Source organism: Peromyscus leucopus, chromosome 8b (assembly GCF_004664715.2).
Source record: "Peromyscus leucopus breed LL Stock chromosome 8b, UCI_PerLeu_2.1, whole genome shotgun sequence".
In the NCBI taxonomy this organism is placed as follows: Eukaryota; Metazoa; Chordata; class Mammalia; order Rodentia; family Cricetidae; genus Peromyscus; species Peromyscus leucopus.
The window spans coordinates 100542673-100557177 of record NC_051086.1 but is presented as its reverse complement, the minus strand read 5'-3'; the positions used below and the strand labels follow the sequence as shown (position 1 = coordinate 100557177).

The window sequence follows — 14505 nt, the reverse complement described above, 5'->3', positions numbered from 1 at the left end:
AAAACCAGGACAGTCGAGCTTCCCCTCTGCCCCAGAGACTGCGTCTAATCTCACCTGTTGTCTCTTCTAATGTCTGGACTCCAAAACAGAGTAGAACAATTCATTGATTGGTCCAAGCTTCAGAAGTACGTTGCCCAGCAATTCTTCCAGTTTGCAAATTTGGGGCCATTACAATTTGGTGTTCCTGGGACCTGTCAAATTCACTTCAGACTTGCTCTCTCTGGTGTCTGTTCAAGACCCCTGACCCTGAGTCTGAGGACTCCCAGGGATCTCACTGGGGCCTCCAAACGTTATGGAGTTTGTGACCCCTGGAAAAAGACTATAGACTCAATCCAATTATAATTAAAAGATTTATTAGAGCCAGGTGGTGGTGGCACACGCCTTTAATTCCAGCACTCAGGAGACAGAGGCAGGCAGATCTCTGTGAGTTCGAGGCCAGCTCGGGCTACAGAGTGAGTTCCAGGACAGGCTCCAAAGCCACACAGAGAAACCCTGTCTTGAAAAACCAAAAAAAAAGGGGGTGGGGGGCAGAATTAACTAGATGCTAGCAGGACAAACCGTCTCTGAACCAAATTTGAGATTGCCGTGAAGGAGGGGTGTGGGGAAGGACTTTTAAAAGGGAAAACCACAGAAAGACCTTCAAGCAAGCAAGCAAAACCTCTTCTGTTTGGCCAAGTTAAGTGATTTAGGCAACTCAAAACAATCTTTGGGTATCTATAAGCAAGTTACAGAAGATAGAAAAGAAAAGGGCACTCATAGAAGTAGATAGCCGTGGCTGTACATTTTGGGCAGGGGAGTCACCGAGTCAGGGTTACTGGGAACGTATCTTCCAGGGACTGGAGTCAGAGACAAACAGCTGGCGGGTACTAAGATGGATGCCTAGCATCAAATGGAGCTTCTTTAGACATAACAAATCCTCCTGCCTCAGTCTTCAGCATGGTGGACTTTCAGGCATGAACCACCACACCCAGCCTGAGCCAGTAACTCAGCTGCTTGTGACCTCGAGCTCACTCCCTTCCCTCTCCCGACCTCTTCACTGCTCTGAGCATCTTCAGTTGTCACTTTCTCATTTTAATAATTCCAGCTCAGCTTATTCCACCTGCAACACTGCGTCAGGCCAGAGTCTGGCTGGCTTTGCCCTGTGCAGTTGGTCGTTGGCTACCGTCTGTGCTCTTGTGGCCTTTTCTGTTTCACTGTGTATGTGCTGCTGCTGTGCAGCACACATGTGCCCTGGCCGGGGCTGTGCCGTAAACTGCTTGTGTGCTGGACTGCTGCTTTTCTTCCACTCGTCTGTTTATTTGGTGTTAGAGACAGTCTCTGTCTGTCGTCCAGCCTTGCCCCTGACTTCCAGCAGTCCATCAGTCTCAGCCCCCGGGTGCGGGGACTGCAGGCCTGAGCCAGTGTGCTGCCCCTTTTGCCCTTTACGTACGTGTTAAATTCCCTGTCAGCTTCATTTTTCTCTCTCCTCTCTTAAAATACCTTGTTCACTTTAGGAGTTTTTTGTTGTATTTTAAAAAAGATGTTGGGCCCTCAGATCTCGCTAGTAGTTGAGCACATGAAGCCTTATTGTTTCATCTCAGAGGAAAAGGAGAAAGAGTATCTTTAAAAAAAAAAAAAGAGCCGGGTGGTGGTAGTGCACGCCTTTAATTCCAGCACTTTGGGAGGCAGAGCCAGGCGGATCTCTGTGAGTTCGAGGCCAGCCTGGGCCAAGTGAGCTCCAGGAAAGGCACAAAGCTACACAGAGAAACCCTGTCTCGAAAAACAAAAACAAAACAAAACAAAAAAACCACCAAAGAGAAACGTATTGCTTGAGAAAATTCTACTTCTCACCCAACTTTCCTTTGCATTGACCTTGAAAATCTTAAGTTTCTTGCCCACTGCTTGTAACTTAGATGGTGAAAGTCTCCTCCGTCTTCAGCCCTCTCTCCCTGCTTTTGGCTTTTGTTTGTTTTATTTCAGCAAAGTTGGAGTTTATTGAGAGACTCTTGAAAATAATGGATGCTTCTCAAACATTCACTACTGGAGGCCCAGAGTAGGGTGCAACTCAGTGACAAGGTGTTTGCCTAGCATGCATACCTTAGGCCCCTAGCTGCCCACACACACACACACACACACACACACTTCTCCTTGTCACACTTGATCTCCATTCTTGGGGGTTTGGTATTTATGAATGTCAAGTTGACTGTCAGATGACTCAGGTCCTTGGTATATCATACAGGGTTGGCCCATGGATGTTATCTGTTTAATCAGCCTGAAGAGAAAGAGGCTCCTGGAGAGCTCCGCACCTGTGTGGAGAGCCCCAGAGTCAGAGTTGAGCTGACCTCCTGACCTGGAGCAGGGCCTCTGAACCCTCAGCTCCGCCCAGGCTGAGGGCACATGGGACAGTGAAGCCCTTGCAGCTTTGGGGCAAAAATGATTAGTCAGGACTCAGGTAGCTTTTGTATTTTCATAAAATTACAACCTATAATTTCATGAGATCTGTGCCTGCTTGTGTATAATAGCTACTTTTTGGAAAATTTCTCTCATAACCTCTCATCTGTCTCTCAAAATTAACTTTTTCAGTGATTTTAACATCCTTCGCAGCACTTGGTCACTCTGTGTCCAGGTAACTGTAGCCACCCTCTGCACATGCTCCTCTCGGCTGTGTCCACCACGCTTTCTCACTTCTCATCCGGGTCAGCCTCTCAGAGCAGCCCCTGTGACTAGTCTGAGTGGGACCACATGGTGTCAGCACACTGTCCTGTGCCATGAGCCCGGCAGCTGCTTCCTCAAGACTAGCGATATCCTCTGGAACCGGGAGCTCCGTGGCCTTGGGAAAGGGTGTGAAGGGCCAGATAGCCTGCTATGTGGCCTTTCACCCCCACCGCCCCAGGCTGGTCCCAAGTCACTGCAGTACTCTCCCCAGAACATAGGCTTCCTTGAGTGTAACCTGAGCTGCATGTGGTACCTTGCAGCTACCTGACCTACATCAAGCTGTCCACAGCCATCAGGCGGAATGAGAACATGGCGAAAGGCCTGCACAGGGCCCTGCTGCAGCAGCAGCCGGAAGATGACAGCAAACGCTCTCCTAGGCCTCAGGACCTGATCCGGCTCTATGACATCATTCTGCAGGTAACCCTTGGGCCTGGGAAGGTAGCCTGCCCTCTGCCATGTTGAACACAGGATGATTTGGGGAGTGAAGGGCTGTGGAGAGCCAGGAGTGACTGGTAGCTGAGTGGAAGATAGAGAAAGGTGTGGGAGTGATTCTGAAGCCTAGTGCTCCATAGTTCAGGCACTTAAGGTGTTGATAAATGCACCCACAGGCACTCATTGAGTCCTCCCCTGTGTGAGACACCCCAAGGTAGGTGTGAGAGCATCGGGGACGGAATCCATACTGGGGCGCCTGCTGCAGGTTGGTCAGTTAGTAAAGCTTGCTACACGAAGCCAGGCCTGGTGAGTCAGACCTGGGTCCCAACGCTTGGGATGCCCATGCAAGCTGTGCAGTGAGTTCAAGGTCCTCCGGTCTCTCCAGCCCCTCATCTTTGCTCCTCTTCAGAGAACCTGAGTTTGGTCCCCAGAACTCAAGTCAGCTCAGTCTCTTGTAGCTGCAGTTCCTGGGGATCTGATGCCCTCTTCTGGTTTCTTTGGTACCTGCCGAGGTGGCATACACAAACACACATGCACATAAATAAAAATAAGTTGCCGGGCGGTGGTGGCGCACGCCTTTAATCCCAGCACTCGGGAGGCAGAGCCAGGTGAATCTCTGTGAGTTCAAGGCCAGCCTGGGCTACCAAGTGAGTTCCAGGAGAGGCACAAAGCTACACAGAGAAACCCTGTCTCGAAAAACCAAAAAAAAAAAAAAAAAAGTCATAAAAAAAAAAGTGGCACTGGGCCTTTAATCCCAGCACTTGGGAGGCAGAGGCAGGTGGATCTGTTAGAGGCCAGCCTGGTCTACCTACATAGTTCCAGGACAGCCAGGGCTACATGATAGAGACCCTGTCTCAAGAAGAAGAGTTGAGAAAGATACCTGATGCTGACCTCTGTCCTCCATGTGCATACACATGTACATACATGTAGGTGTATGCATGCACACACACCAATCTAAAGTCTGGTTTTCCAGGCTGTGTGGTCCACCAGTCTGAGGGTTGGTGAGGAGCTGAGTGGTAAAGGACAAATGTACTTTTGGTGTGGGGACCACAGGGGGGGACAGGGCAGTCACTGCCAGGTCCCATTGTGCTGGCTTCCCATTATTTTGAGTGTAGACTCTCTTTCTCTGCCCTTATCTGTTCTAAAAGGTCTTCTGACAAGATCACTCTGAGGCCTCTCCTCATGGATTTTCTTGTTGCATCTGTTGTACAGAATCTGCTGGAATTGCTGCAGCTTCCTGGCTTAGAAGAGGACAGAACCTTCCAGAAGGAGATAGGCCTCAAGACCCTGGTGTTCAAAGCATACAGGTATTGGTCTTCGGGGTGAGCAGGGCTCTGCAGTGTGTCCCAGCAGTGAGCTTTGCAGTGTGCACCGCCCTGTGGGACACACAGTCATTGGCTGTCATGATGCTGCCTTGCTGTGCAGAGGGTGCTCAGTGTTACAGGAAGCCTCAGCAAAGATGGCAGCAGTAGTTTCCAGAGTTCCTCATCTACATTTCTGATAGACTTTGGGGTTTCCTTCTCTCACTTCTTCCCTCTATTGAGAGCACCGAAAGACTCAAGCATTGGAAAGTGTGTTGGCAGACCAGGGCAGCCGGTTCAGGGAGCCTGAGCTGAGCGGGGTGAAGCTGGGCACCTCAGTTCTGAGATGAGGCAAGGTGCGGCTCACTCGAAAGTGGGCTGTCAGCAAGGCCAGGGACCTGGCAGATGGCGGAGCAGAGTGCGCATGCCCCCTCTGCTGCCTCTGCTGCCCTTGGGCCTTTGCTCGTGTGGTCCCGTCTGTTGTGGCCGGGCAACACTAAGGTTCTGTTGGGCCCTGTAGAGTTTTGTTTGGTGTTTTGAAAAGAGATGATTAGGGATAAGTAAATAGTTGTGGCTTAGACATGTGATGTGCACAGTGGTGTGTGAGGGTTTAGGTTGGATGCAGTCAGCCAGTGAAAGACGGCTGTGTTGGAGCTGCAGAGCCCAGGTTGCTGGGTACACGCACTGCTGAAGTGTGCTGAGGGCTAGGGTGGGCTTTCCCAGGCCGTGATCCAGAGTTCAGAATCCTGTTTCCAGATTTCACGTTAATCCTGGCAGCAGGGACAGCCTTGGTGTCAGGCAACTGTTGCTTCAGAATGCTGTGGCTCTTTCCCCTTCAGGTGTTTTTTCATTGCTCAGTCCTATGTGCTGGTGAAGAAGTGGAGCGAAGCCCTCGTCCTGTATGACAGAGTTCTGAAGTATGCAAATGAAGTTAGCGCCGATGGGGGAGCCTTCAAGAACAGCCTGAAGGTGAGCTGGTGACCTCTCCTTGTTTCCAAGCGTTAGTGAGCGATACAGGGACTGTGAGGGGACAGCAGCTGGCAGCTTCTGAGGAAGCCCTTCTCCTCCCATCATCCTGAGTCATCTCTGTGTAACCTAACCTGCTCTGGGCCTGGAGAGGATTTAGCTGTGGCAGAGAAAGCCATTTTATCCAGCTGTGGTAGGACAAACCTGTAATCCTTGCTCTGCAGAGGCTGAGGCTGCAGGATTAGGAATTTGAAGCTAGTCTAGGCTTCAAAGCAAGCTCAGAGTCAGCCTTGACTACATAGCAAAAGCCCAACCCCAGAGATAGAAAAGCCACTTTTCTGCTTCAAAGGAAGCAAGCCACGTATTGTTCTCAGGTTGGCTACTCATGGAAATCACGTGGCAAAATGTTAGAACATTGACATGTCCTCATCAGAGTGTCTGCTTTGACTGGTGTGCGATCTGGGAGTGGACACTGGAGCTTTTGAAGCTCCACAGTGGTTCTGAAGTCAAGCTGTGACCCTGCTGAGACCTTCCTGCATGGAATCTGCTTAGGACTGGCCGCCTGGAGAGATTCAGGCTCCAGCTCTGAAACCCTGCTCTCCCAGCACTCAGGCCGTGGAGGCAGGAGGATCTTGAGCTCCAGGCCAGCCTGGGCTGCATAATGAGTTCTAGACCAACAGGGCTACTTAGACCCTAAAAAGTTAAATAAGCAGTAACTGGCTATGTAGAGGAAGCCATGTTCTGTAAATAGAGCCTGTTTAGAGGCAGGTGGGTGTTACTGGTATGGTCACGGCCAGCACAGAGCCACTGCTGTGTGTGCACACAGTGGCCATGCCCCAGAGAGGCCCGGCTTTGACCTCCGGAAAGCACGTGAATTGTTGCAACCACAGTGGCTCATGGAAGTCCATTTGTGGAAACAGCTGAGTTCGGTGGCAGAGCATCTCTCAGAGTGCCGGGTTCCGGAGTCCTCAGCACCCGTGAGAGCAGTCAGAGGCCAGTAGTAGTTGAGAGGAGTCGGAGGGGGGCGGAGAACATGGCCACAGGAGCATGGTAGAAATGGGGCGGGATCCGGGCAGATCTCTGTATGTTCGAGGCAGCAGACTGGCATCGTGGCATCCATATGTAGTCACAGCACTGGGAGGGCTGAGGCAGGAGGAGCACCATGAGTTTGGCCAGCCCCGAGGCCCGTAATGAGACCCTTGTCTCTAAGGAGAGGAGAGCAGCTGCAGAGGGATGAGGTGGCTGAGGCCTTGATTCTGCACCTAGTTTTGTTCTTGGGGGTGTGGCTGGCCCAGCATTTGCCCTTGCCATGCTTCAGGGGTTCTCATTTGGCAAAAGGAAGTCCAGGGCAGCCCCCCAGGGTGCTCCTGAAGGTTAAATTAGCACTGTGTGCTCTGCGGGTGTCGGGCATGGGCTGCAGTTAGAGCGCGACGGGCAGAGAGGTGATGCTCTTTCGGGCACTGGTGCTTGAGCCCTGCCAGCCTTTCCCACTTGAGAAAAGCTCACTGTGTGGCTGAGGCTGATCTTGAACTCCTGGTTCTCCTTGCCTCTACAATTATAGGCATTAGCCACCAGGCCCAGCATGTATTGGTTTTTTATAGTAGAGACATTTTTTAAAAAGACCTTTTTTTGTTTTTTTGAAACAGGATCATAGAACTCACTCTGTAGCCCAGGCTGGCCTCGAACTCACAGAGATCCACCTGCCTCTGCCTCCCGAGCGCTGGGAATAAAGGTGTGCACCACCACCACCCAGCTATCTTTTTTTTTCAAGTCTAGAATGTCTCTCAACACCCCAGTGGGCTCACCTAACGTGGGTTCATGTGGCTTGCTGCTCCGCCTGGCCTGCTGGTGGTGAGCGTGTGTTCTCTGCTTCTGCAGGACCTGCCTGATGTGCAAGAGCTCATCACTCAAGTGCGCTCAGAGAAATGCTCGCTGCAGGCTGCAGCCATCCTGGGTAAGCCTCCTCCCTGGTCTTCTTCCACGCCCTCCACCTCTGTTTTACTGTGAAAAGCCTTGTTTGGGTTAATCTCTATAAGGTTGCTATTACCGCCTTGCCGTCCACCACAGGAGGCACTGAACTGTGCAGAGGGATTTGAGAAGCCGGGGCACTGTCCTGTCTCCTTAGCTCCTCTGGGTTGACCACAGTGGATCTGGGCCTTACCTCTGTTTATACCACTTCTTCATCTGGGAGGGAAGCCTCACTCTCTCTCGGTCCCTACGGACCTCGCCTTACTTGGAATATAGAGCCATGCTTACCACAGTGGTGAAAAGCCTTATTGTGACAAGAATGTGCAGAGTCCCTGTTCTTACTGAACCCTGTGAAATTTCCAGATGCAAATGACTCCCATCAAACAGAGCCCTCCTCTCAAGTCAAAGACAATAAGGTAAGACAACTTGTGCATTTGAGGACTAGGGGACCACTCTGCCCCTGGGTCTAGGCACCCCGTTTCTTCCCTTTTCTTGCCCAGACACCCACAAGTGACTCAGATGCCTTGTTAGTTGTCCATATCCCTAGGGAAGTGGGGAACAGTCTTGACTCCAGTGTTAGTAACTAATAAAAGTTGGGAACATAGCCAGGTGGCGCACGCTTTCAGTCCCAGCACTTGAGAGGCAGAGCCAGTCTGATCTCTGGGAGTTCGAGGCCAGCCTGGTCTACAGAGCAAGATCCAGGACAGACACCAAAACTACACAGAGAAACCCTGTCTCAAAAAAACAAAAGCAAGCAAACAAAAAAGTTGGGAACATGTGACTGGAGAGATGGCTTAGCGGTTAAGAGCACTTGTTGCTCTTGCAGGGGACCCGGGTTTGATTTCTAGCACCCATGTGATGGCATAGAACCCTCCCTAACTCCAGTTCCAGGGCAGCCAAGGCCTCCTCTGACTTCTGCAGGCACCACACACACGTACACGTATTCAGATAAAACATTCATACACACAAAAAGGGAGCAATAATAATAATAATAATAAAAGGTGAGTTAGGAAGGAACACGCTGTGTAAGCCCTCAGGCATGTGTCCACATGGGCGCACACAAACTGAGGCCTGAGAGAAAACACGTGCAGGCTGCGTGCCCAGCACAGCAAACATCTGCTGTGGGCCTTCTGACGGACGTCTTGATCTGTCTTCCAGCCTCTGGTGGAACGGTTTGAGACCTTTTGCCTGGACCCTTCCCTTGTCACCAAGCAAGCCAGCCTGGTGCACTTCCCGCCAGGCTTCCAGCCCATCCCTTGCAAGCCCCTCTTCTTTGACCTGGCCCTCAACCACGTGGCCTTCCCACCCCTGGAGGACAAGCTGGAGCAGAAGACCAAGAGTGGCCTCACAGGATACATCAAGGGCATCTTTGGATTCAGGAGCTAACCAGGCTCTTCGTCGGGGGCAGGGAGGTCCTGACTTACTCTGTATTGTGAGACAGACCCAGCGAGTTCCATGTCATTAAATCCAGGTCTCCAATGGCCCGGGGGCGGGCAGAGCTCAGCACCCTCAGCCCTGCGTCCCTACATCTTGTGTGTTCGTGACTTACTTTCATAACCGATCATCATCTGGGCCCAGAGTCGGGGTCTCTCTGCCCCCTGTGCCTCCTGGGGACTGCTGCTGTCCTGGCCCTTGTAAGCCATGGCTGATCGATCACTTTTGGTCAATAATGTGTTTGGGGGTTCCACACACATTATTGGGAGGGGCTTGGGAGTGTTTGTCATGTGTCCTTGGTCCCATGGATTTGAAACGAACTCCGCCTTTCTGTGAGGATCCAGAATCCCCTCAAGTGTGTCAGTGACTGAAACATGGGCGGTGTCCCCCAGAGTCATGGTCAGCCTTCCCCTCCTCCTCCGAGAACAAGCAGAGCGCTCTATTTTTAACTATGTTACACTCGGAAACCGCGAAACCAAATCTTCTATTAAAAGGTAAAGATGATGGAGGCTGTGCCCGTTCTTTACATGTCTTCCCTCACGCCCATCCAGCCCTAGGGGACCTGGTTGAGTGGCCACAAGAACAAGTGCATCCTGCCTTGCTGGCGGCCAGGGGTGGCTGGCAAGTTGTGTGCTGGACTCACTGCTTTCAGAGTCCCCACTGTAAGTTTGGACGCCATCACAGCCTCATCGCTTCCCTTCTCGCCCCGTGGCTGTTTTCTTTGGACATACTTTTCTCTTTAGTTTCTGTTACAGCATCAGTAACGGACATCCCAACAAGCAATGTAAGAAAGAATAAACCTGAAATGCACCACTACCTCTCAAGTCCCTTGGAAAGCATAGGTTCTTTGTTCCACTGTGTATGTGTGGGGAGGGGACGTCCACCAGGAATGAAAGGTTGGCTCCATTATGGTTCAGACTGAAACAGGCCAGATGGGGTGAGGGCAGCGTGAAAGCTGAGGGTTTGACTGCATTCTTGAGGGGGTATCCCAGCATGCATACCAGGGTGGAAGGATTTGGAAAGTATTATAGAAGGAAGACCTGCTGGGCTAGCCTGGGACTCTCATAGGTGGCTGTCTTCTCCCTTGGGAATTGCTTAGGCATCAAGGAGCCTCAAAGCTGTGTATTACATATGATTTGGGCTGTCCTGGGACTTAGGTTTTGTTTTAAAGTTTCACCATCTGCTTATGAGTTTCCTCTTCCTCTCTGCTTTCCTTCCTGCTTCCCTCGCTCTGAAGGAACGGCTGACCGCAGCAGGTTGACAGCTGGGTTTGCTGCTGAGGGCTCTGGTCCATGTCCCCGACGGGCTGAGGGGCCAAGTTATTTCCTTTTCTTTTGGAATTGGTGATGGAACCCAGGTCCACACACTGGAGCTCCCCTCCTCCTCCTCAGTGCTGCAGCAGCACAGCCCATGGGCCGTGGCTCTGCTCCTCCCTGCATACATCATCTCTGCCCCTTTGCCTTACTCTGCCCCGAGGCCTACTGTGCATGAAGCCTCCAGCCCAGCTTGAACCAGTGTGTAAGCACCATGAGGGGCTGGGTTAGAGAGGCTCCTTCCAGGTCTTCCTCGTCTTCCTAGGAAGGGGGCTCTGTCTCCTTCTCACCCTACAGCTCCTCCTTTTCTCCAGCACAGCCCCATGGGGTCCACACTTCGAATGGCAGGGATAGAGGGGCACGTCATTCTGATTGGGCTCTTCAAGATTGTTCAATGTTTCTTCCTCCTGGCCATCCACTCCTCCCAAGTCTCTCTGCCTTCAACGCCCTGGGAGCACTGGCCATTGTCAGCCTCATGCTGACCATGACATAATGATGTAGAACATTGCATTTGGGACACACACAATGTATTTACATAGACTTGGCAGGGGTCAGAGCTGAGGTCTCCAGCTCACAAATTCTTTGATACTGGCAGGATTCATGGACATTCGGGCGGCCTGAGTCACAGTCCTTAGGCTCAGGAGGTGGGCCCTGTTCTGTGGTGGCTCATGTCCCTTCCTGGAAGGACTTCTGTCCCTGTCTGTCTTCCTGACTGAGAGGGCACTCCAGGGAGAAGCCACGCCTGTTTTTTGTCCTTTATGTTTCTGTTGTTTTTTCAAGACAGGGTTTCTCTGTGTAGCTCTGGCTGTCCTGGATCTCGCTGTGTAGCCCAGGCTGGCCTCGAACTCACAGAGATCTGCCTGCCTCTGCCTCCCGAGTGCTGGAATTAAAGGCGTGTGCTGCCGCCACCGCCTCCGCCGCCACCACCACCACCGGTGCCACTCCTGTTTTAACACTCATCTGCTTCCTTGTCTGATGGGTTCCACCTGATGGGACACGGGGAGGCTGGCGAGGGTACTGCTGGGAAGGGACAGGTGGTACAGAAGGCCTTTGGAAACTCCAGGGTCTTTTCCTCCATGCCCTCACTTGATGTCTATCTCTTCCCCGTTCTTCATGTCAAGAGTAAGTTTTTGGAACCCATGCTTATAGTGGAATTGTAGCTTGCCAGGTTTGACTCCAGCATCCTTTCCCGGGTAGCAACTGAGCCTCTTACCCAGGTAGTGAGGTGACAGCCTTCAGTGGCCAAGCAACCCTTGTCCCACAGTGGCCCTGGACTGCAGGAAGCCCTTTTTCCTACATGTTGGGGTGCTGGCTCCACCCAGGAGCGAAGGGCCCTGCTCACTGTCATCTGTCGGGACCGTGCACCATTAATTACACAGAAAAGCCAGTTGATCACAGGACTCCAAGCAGCCCCTTGCTGTCCACAGCCCTGAAAGCTTCGCACATTCAGAGGGCTAAGAAAATACCCAAAGATAGCAAAGATATGTGCTGCTTCTGATTTATTTAATTTTATTTTGAAGACTGTTGTTGCTACAGAGGAGATGGAAAGCAGATTTAACTGTAGAATTTATCGATGCTCCAAAGCATGAGAGAATAAATTGGAAGCCGCCTGTATCCTGACAGCACCAATTGGAACCATCTAACCTGCTGTTCTTTTAGCCTTAGACATGCTTGCACCGTGGCTGCCAGACCTGCAGAGTCTGGGACATGAAACAGCTGTGGTCAGGGCACCCGTGGGCAGGCGTGCGTACACAGGAAAGGCTCTGCAAATGTCTACAGGGGGGTTGTTAACTAGGTGTGGGTTCCAAAAATAATCTCAAATGACACATTTAAAGGACCCATTCATCGGGGGAGGAGTATACACTTGCTGTGGTGTGGGTGTAGAGGTCAGGACAACTTTCAAGGGTCCTTCTCTCCTTCCACCGTGGGTTACTGTCCTGGGTGCCCTGGGTGGTTTTGAAATGCCGCGTCTAGTTGGTTGGTGTAGAAAGCCCGGAAGGAAGAGAACGTGCGCCCTCCGCACAGTCCTAGGGTTGCCACAGTCACACGGGCTGTACCACCTTTTGTTCCTCTCCAGCCAGACCTTCCTCTGGCATTCCGTTTTATCAGCCACACTGCCAAAAGAACCTCCCCCAGAGAGCCCTGTGGATTCCTGGGGCCCAGCCTTTTGCATCTGACGTCTGACAGATGGAAGGAGTCTCCTGACTCCCCCACCTAGCTGGCTGGCCTCTCTAGGCCCAGTTGGTGGACAACTCCTCTGTTCCTCACTGGGGCAAAGAGCATAATGGAAGGAAGTCATTCAGGTTGCCCAAGGGTCAAAGAGCAGATTCTGTGCAAACCAAGGGCCACTTCAGGGGAAAAGAGAATTGCCACCATCTGCTTCCAGGGACGAGGCCCTTGAGCTAGAGGAGTCTTGAGTCCTGGCATCTTTGCCCCACTAGGGGCAGGCTGCACTTGTGCTCAGCTGGCCTCTGTGCTTCCCAGTCGGCTCAGCCCTTAGACTCCACAGGCCCTGTGGCTTCCCCTGAGCTGCCCAGCTCAGCCTGGAGGGGCTTGCAGACTGAGGGGTATGAGCTACCACCACTAAAGTCACAGGGGCTGGGGCTGGGGCATTCATGATTTCAGACCTCTGGATGCACAGAGGAGGGAACAGAGCAAGGGACAGAGAGGACCAGAAACCGTGTCCCACGGGGAGGAGGAGGACACCTGGGGCCCACCCTGTCCAGCTGGTAGCTCAGAGCTAAGCTACTGAGTCTTTTGTTTGTTTGTTTGTTTGTTTGTTTTTTCATGACAGGGTTTCTCTGTATAGCTTTAGAGCCTGTCTTAGAACTCACTCTGTAGACCAGGCTGGCCTCGAACTCAGAGATCCACCTGGCTCTGCCTCCAGAGTGCTGGGACTAGAGGTGTGCGCCACCGCAGCCCGGCTGCTACTGAGTCTTTTGTTTTTGTTTCTTTCTCTGTTTTAGAGAGGGTCTTGGCATGAAGCTCAGGCTGACCTGGAACTCTCTCCATAGCCCAGCTTGGCCTCAAAGTCCGAATCAATCCTTCTCCCTGTGCCTCCTGAATGATAGAATTATAGGGCGCGTCACCATGCCTGGCTTGTGTCATAGAATTTTTTGTTGTGTGGTGATCTCGTGGAGGCCTGGTTAGCTTCGAAGTTGTTGCAGAGCTGAAGATGACCTTGAACCCCTGATCCTTCTCTCAAGTGTTGGGGTAACAAGCACTGTCCACACACCCACCTGTATCCCAGAGAATTCCAACTTGAGCCACAGATGGCAAGTCTCACCTGTATTACCCAGTTTTCTAGAAGCCACATACTTATTTATTTAAAATTTTATTTTTAAAATGTTATGTGTTTGTTGGCGTGCTCAGGGCAGAAAGAAGGTGTCAGATCCCCTGGAAATGGAGTCACAGACAGCTGTGAACCACCATGTGGGTGCTGGGGATTGAACCTGGGTCCTCTGGGAGAGCAGCCAGTGCTCTTAACTGCTCAGCCATCTCTCCAGCCCGTATTATTCATTTTTAAGACATGGGTGACCTTGAACTACTGATCTTCCTGCCTGTGTCACTCTAGTGTCGGATTTCAAGTCGACACTCTGGGTTCATGCAGCACTGGATATTGAGCCCAAGGCCTCCCGAATGCTAGCTAGGCTGCCACTCCATTAACTGAACTTCGTCCCCAGCAGTGAAAGCCAAATAAAAAAAGACGGAGGAGGGAGTGTTAACATATTAACTTAATATACTCAAAATCTCATTGAAACATGGTGGCACACGCCTTTAATCCCAGCACTTGGGTGGCAGAGGCAGGAGGATGTCTCTGAGTTTGAGGCCAGCCTGCGCTACAGAGTGAGTTCCAGGACAGCTAGGACTGTTATACACACACACACACATACAGAAAGAGAGAGACAGACAGACAGACAGACAGACAGGAAAAAAAAGGAGAGAGAGAGAAAGAGAAAGAGAGATTGATTTTGTACATGGTTCGGTTTAGGAATGTTCAAATGCTCAGCAGCCACAAGGCTGGTGACATACTACTGTGCAACATTGCAGGTCTCAATAGAGACAGCAACACAGAGTCACAGCTCTCTCCATGTCCCTGTCCTTTCTCCTATGGTTTACTCTTGGGACCAATGCTCTGCCATTTGAGTAGGAACCCTCTGCTGCGACAGTTCACGTCAGAGCTTGGAGTCTTCTGCCTGCCCTGGGCAGCCCTCAGCTGGAGCTGATCTGATTTGATCTGACAGTCACATCAAGGGAGTCAGCTCCTGTTTTTTCTTGCAGTGAGTCAATTAGCCCTTGAGCCTTGGTGCACACATTGGCCCCACAGTGCTCATCTGTTGCCTGGAGGGCTTCCTCAGAGGAGTGGAAGCTCTGTGGCACAGACCAGCTGCAATCTG

At 51.6% G+C, this 14505-nt stretch overlaps 1 protein-coding gene across 1 annotated transcript in view; it reads left to right on the top strand.

The window, feature by feature from the left end:
- Positions 1–9299, top strand: part of Srp68 (signal recognition particle 68) — a 35559-nt gene extending 26260 nt beyond the window's left edge. The window contains exons 11-16 of the mRNA XM_028889650.2: positions 2955–3111; positions 4339–4433; positions 5267–5396; positions 7272–7347; positions 7725–7777; positions 8520–9299. Of these exons, the coding sequence (XP_028745483.1) occupies positions 2955–3111; positions 4339–4433; positions 5267–5396; positions 7272–7347; positions 7725–7777; positions 8520–8747 (739 nt within the window). The 3' untranslated portion in view covers positions 8748–9299. The remainder of the gene's footprint in view (positions 1–2954; positions 3112–4338; positions 4434–5266; positions 5397–7271; positions 7348–7724; positions 7778–8519) is intronic.
- The last annotated feature ends 5206 nt before the right edge of the window (positions 9300–14505 follow it).